The 6,000-nt window shown below is 39.6% G+C and overlaps 1 protein-coding gene across 5 annotated transcripts in view; it reads left to right on the plus strand.

Moving 5' to 3' along the window:
* LOC135216235 (laminin subunit alpha lam-3-like) overlaps nt 1-6,000 on the plus strand; it is a 567,145-nt gene that overhangs the window by 168,136 nt on the left and 393,009 nt on the right. For all 5 annotated transcript variants that reach the window (XR_010314834.1, XM_064251389.1, XM_064251390.1 and 2 more), the window contains exon 2: nt 4,844-4,959. Coding sequence is in view for 4 of the 5 variants with exons in the window: in XM_064251389.1 (XP_064107459.1) it covers nt 4,844-4,959 (116 nt within the window). In the remaining variant the exon portion in view is untranslated. The remainder of the gene's footprint in view (nt 1-4,843; nt 4,960-6,000) is intronic.

The raw sequence follows: 6,000 nt of genomic DNA on the forward strand, positions 1-6,000 counted from the left end.
GGAATCAGGGTCAAATTAGAATCAAGAGTCACTTTACTTAACGCAGAGAGAATTCCGAAGTGGGTCGAGAGTAGATAAGAATTTTACCACAAAAATGGCCTCCTGATTTAGTCCTATCTTGGAAAGTATGCATCCTGACTTTGGATCCACTTCCTGGCAGAAAGCTTCATGATTTTTCTAAAATGTCTTTGACTTTTCCGTTCTAAAGAATTCAACAGTCACGAGAGATTGTATTTTGTTTGTGTTAAATATAATGAGCAGCATGGTTCTTTCAGGTATTGAACTTGACCAATTTCCAGTTATTTTATGGAAGAAATTTTCTAACTAAGTATAGGTTTTCGGAATGGAGTGTAAGCTATAGTAGGAGATTAAGAAATGATTCAAGAAAAACGAGCGGAAAATAAGTGTAAGATTAGATCACTGATGGAAAAAAGAAAGAGTGAACAGAGTGAATGGAAAGGTAAAAATACACTTTGATCATCAGCGTCAGCGAAGTCGCACATGGAAAACAACTGGACATAAATGCTAAATGCTATTTATGACTATAAGGGCGAAAATATGTATTGAAATGGAAGTATGACCAGCCAAGCTATATTCTCCCTCAAAGTAATTATGAAAATTTAAAAACTAAAAATTTTTGCCTGTTGAGAAAAAAAATATACTTGGAAAATATTCTCTGGATTTGAGTGTCTTTTGTTTATTAAAGATGAACTCTCACACACACACACACACACACACCGCCCATTTTCCTTTCATAGTGGGGTAGGTTGTTCCAAGGTTGTTATTGTCTTCAAGGGTTCAGTTGACATTACCGCTTGATCAAGTTTAGCACTGTTTGCTATAGTAGATTCCCATCAACCGTGCATTTGCTGTCTAGGTCAGTCCCTTACGACGCTCCTGATTGGCTGTTGATAAGCCAGTCACAGGGCTGGAAGCTCTCAGTCTCTCGAAAGAGTTCACATGAGTAGGATCTATGCTCCACCTCTCCTGAGGGATACGTCTTTCAAAAGTATCCCTTAGGAGAGGTGGAGCATAGATCCTGCCTCTGTGAACTCCGGAGAGAGACTGAGAGTTTCCAGCCTTGTGATTGGCTTATCAACAGCCAGTCAGGAGCGTCGTAAGGGACTGGCCTAGACATCAAATGCACGGTTGATGGGAATCTACTATAGGCTCCGTAGTGGTGTAGTGCCGTCAGTGCCACCTCATGCGGTGTACTACCCGAGCTGCAACCCCGTTCGTTCCTTTCACTGTGCCTCCATTCATATTCTCTTTCCTCCATCTTAATTTCCACCCTCTCCTAACAGTTGATTCACAGGCAACTGCGAAGTTTTCTTCCTGTTACACCTTCAAACCTGTTACTGTCAGTTTAGGTATCAGCGGTGAATGACCTCATATGTCCCAGTGCTTGGCCTTTGCCATTCAATTCTTGATAAAGTTTAGCGCTTTTGTTTCTGTTTGTTAGCCATTTTTTTCCGTTACCTAAAACCTTCATTGTTGTGACACCAACATATCAACCAACCGCCCACCTGACCACAGGCTTTCTAATCATTCAACATACATGAAAAACGTGCATTTTTTTTAGTGCATTTTATTATTGGTTCGTGGTTCGAAGTCAGTTTCACTTTCATCCAAACCTTTTTAACCATTTTTTTCATATTTACAAATACTTAAACCTTTACTGTATTTCTGATTTTCATGGCCCTCTGTTATATGTACATACATACATATATATATACATACATATATGTGTGTGTGTGTATGTGTGGCGTGTGTGTGTGTGTGTATATGAATATAGACACGTTATATATATATATACCTATACACACACACACACACACACACACATATATATATATATATATATACATAGATACATAGATACATAAGTACATAATACATGCATACATAACAAATACGCGGGCATTCAGGAATTTTCTAACCGTACTACAGCAATCCGACTGTTTTGTGTCGCGGCGCCTTGACCAGATTGAATTGCTAAGCAGAGCTGCGTGAGTCCGCATGAAGTGATGCTGTGACAAAACCGTCATGTCACCATTGTATGGTTTGTGGGCGTGTGCGTGCGTGTGTGCGTGTGTTCTCTCTCTCTCTCTCTCTCTCTCTCTCTATTTTTAGATATTTGATATCTCGGTACAAATTGCAGACTCGTGTTGGAGTCTTGTACAATTGGATGCTTAGTTTTCTTACCGTGTTTGAATGGGTAAGTCATGCTTATTCTCGATAATCTTTATACGATAGACATTGAATATTTGAATTTTTTGTAAATTTTGTGGTGTGTGTGTGATGTTGCCAGGCACTTTGTACAAATGTGTGTGTGTGTGTGTGTGTGTCCCTGCATGCATGTGTATGTTTAGCCACAAATACACTCCATAATGTCGAATTCGCTTTACTTTTCGAATAACATACGCCTAAAACGTATTACATAGGATGAATGCATCTGCCCTTAACAGGAGAAACTATGCCTTTTGGGTTTAATACAGAGGTGAATGGGAATTATCCACCAAGCTAACAAGTGAATTATAGGTTGATATCGACTTGCTTTATATATTTCTGTCGGATTCAGGTTCTCTTCTTGAAATCCTCCCTTCTCCCTCATGATTGCCAAATGCTGCCTTGATGGAGATTATTTTCTGTGCTACTTTGTCTTGCTATCTATGCGTCAGTCACCTACTCCGAGGGTGCTATAGTAGATTCACATCAACCGTGCATTTGATGTCTAGGCCAGTCCCTTACAACGCTCCTGACTGGCTGTTGATAAGCCAATCACAGCGCTGGAAACTCTCAGTCTCTCTCGAGAGTTCATATGAGTAGGATCTATGTTCCACCTCTCCTGAGGGATGCGTCTGTCAAAAGTATCCCTCAGGAGAGGTGGAACATACGTCCTACCTATGTGAACTCTCGAGACTGAGAGTTTCCAGCCTTGTGATTGGCTTATCAACAGCCTATCAGGGGCGTCGTAAGGTGACTGGCTTAGACATCAAATGCACGGTTGATGTGAATCTACTATAATACTAAACGTGGCCGAAGGTCCTTAGGACGCCGTGTTTAGTACTGCTAGCACATCGGGGATCAAAGTATAATATACACCCATTTCTATATTGTGTGGTCGACATATTAATAAACGATATCTTCGTGCGGCCGTTTGCTTTAAAATTTACCATAGGGTGTTTAGTACTAAAAAATAATTTTATAGAACCTGTCAGTAATATGCACAGCAGAGTAAGAATCGACTTACGAGTATTAAACCAGTCCTTGTCACCTTTGAGCTAGGCCCAGAAGACACAGGTTTGAATGTCGGCTGAGACAAATGCATTAATGTGTGATACTTTTTTGTGTGCAATGTATTCTTAAGGGAACCTCCAGTCGACATTAAGGAGTAGTTGTGGCTCAGTGTTGTAGAGGAGTATACAGCTACACAGCTACATATTTTTTTTATACTCATATGTATTTATGCATTAAGCTACAATTATCCTTTATTATCTAATTCGCTCTACCTCAGATTTAATATATTTTCATATATGTGAACTGAAGGGGAATTTTTAGTTGATAATAATCTCGTCGGCTCCCGGGCACGAACCTAGAAACCCAGAAATCAGGACATACAGTGAAGCGCCTTTAACCGTGGTAGGTGTACGGTTAAAGGCGCTTCACTGTACGTCCTGATTTCTGGGTTCCTAGGTTCGCGCCCGGGAGCCGACGAAATTATTATCAACTAAAAATTCCCTTTCAGTTAACATATATGAAAATATATTAAATCTGAGGTAGAGCGAATTAGATATTAAAGGACATTTGTAGCTTAAGCGTATATTTGAATCACGGTGATTTGATCAGACTCACACACACACACACAACACACACACACACACACACACTATATATATATACATATACATATAATATATATAATTAATATTATATAGCTATATTTATCACTATGAGCTATATATATATATATATATATATATATATATATATATATATAATGTTGGAGAATAAAAAATAAAAAATCTCAAATTAAATTTAAACTTATACGGTTAAGATCACAGCTTATGTATCATGGACAGTGAGGATGTTTATTTTAGTCTTAGCATTTACCGAATAATTTAGTATTTCTGCAGTAGGGATCTTTCCTAGATAGTGACCCCAAGGGTTTTTGGGGGACCGTTATCTAGGGCTAATATTTCTTGGGGTCATTATCTTTTAAGATATTGACAGTGTTCTGTTTACGTTTATGTGGTTATCCCCGACGGGCTTCCGCTAAACACGCCGCAAAGGTGGATACATACCGGATTGGTGGCCACAGCTAAAAATTTTAGTCTTCACTCTCTAGGAAGACCCTACGTATATACTTCTGGAAGTCATTTACTTTCTTCTTTATTTTCCTTTTTGATTGGTGTTCTCGTCACTTGATAGTTTCATGTTACTACACCCACCGTCAGTACTGCTACTGCTGCTACTATAGTTAATTCACATCAACCGTGCATTTGATGTCTAGGCCAGCCCCTTAGAACGCTCCTGATTGGCTGTTGATAACCCAATCACAGGGCTGGAAACTCTCAGTCTCTATCGAGAGTTCACATGGGCAGGATGTATGTTCCACCTCTCCTGAAAGACGTACTCCTCAGGAGAGGTGGAACATAGAACCTACTCATGTGAACTCTCGATAGAGAGTGAGTTTCCAGCCCTGCGATTGGCTTACCAACAGCGTCGTAAGGGACTGGCCTAGACATCAAATGCATGGTTGATGTGATTCTACTATAGTCGGGGTAGCTGTCATGCATCGCAAATACTATTAAATTAATTTTCTGTTTCTCTTCTTCCACAGAGATTCCCATAGCGGACGTTCCCGTACCAGAGAAGGGCCTGTTCCCACACGTCATCAACTTGGCTACACGTGCCCGCATCTCTGCTAATGCCACATGCGGACAGAATGGCCCCGAGGTGAGTCACTTAACTCTAATAGTTGTTATGTGAAGAAGGACATATGTACAAAAGCTCAAATAGATTTTTGTTTCAGGGAATGTTTGTTATGGTAATGTGTTCGTCATCTTGGATGTTAAATTATTCGCTTCTTGACTGGTAGGACAAAATAAATTTCAATTAAAAAAAAACGAATTCCAAGACTGCCCATTTGAATTCTTGACCTGTAGGAATCGGGAACAACACATGGACAAAATAAGTCCAAATTCCAAGAGATAATGGAAAAGGGGAGAATTCCTAGATACCTCCCTCTGGGGTGCACAAGTTTCACAACATATTAGAAGAAATGAACTTCGTGTTTTGACGTTGGCTAAAAGAAGCAGGGGCAGATTTAGGGTGTGCGGGACCCTAGGCCGGTGTGACCTTAGGGGGCCATCTCCTTTATGAGCAAACAAAGAAAGCCCTTACAGCGGTGGAGTGGTGGACTTGGTTTCAGGGATTTATTTTCTAATTAAGAACCTTTATATTATTTTTTCTTATTTAATTGATTTTTATATAATTTTGACTATTAATATTATTATTTTTTTGATGAGGTACGGGGCCCAAAGCATGTCCAGCTCGCCTCTCTCTCTCTCTCTCTCTCTCTCTCTCTCTCTCTCTATCTCTCCTCTCTCTCTCCCACCTCAACCCCAACCCCAATTCCGCCACTGATGTGGGCTGTTTGAGCGCCTGTCCCTCGACTTCGCATCTTCCAAATAATACCTTTTATGAGTAAAGATAACGATATGACGCACACCTCTTGTTCCTCAGTCATTAAAGATTCTGGAATTTACAAAAAATAATTTCGCACTTTTAAAGATCGTGTCGGATACGTCAATTTTGTCAGTCATGGGCTTTCAAGTTACGTAATCGAGGTTCATACGGATTTCTGTATATTTTGAACCAGTCTTGTTGAAAACTGACTTTTTCCTTCGTTTTTCTACTTTGAAAACTCTCATTTCTCTCCTGCATTATACTTTAAAATAAACACAATAAATTTTGTTATTTATCTCTTTCAAAAAT

This window comes from Macrobrachium nipponense, chromosome 6 (assembly GCF_015104395.2).
Source record: "Macrobrachium nipponense isolate FS-2020 chromosome 6, ASM1510439v2, whole genome shotgun sequence".
NCBI lineage: Eukaryota > Metazoa > Arthropoda > Malacostraca > Decapoda > Palaemonidae > Macrobrachium > Macrobrachium nipponense.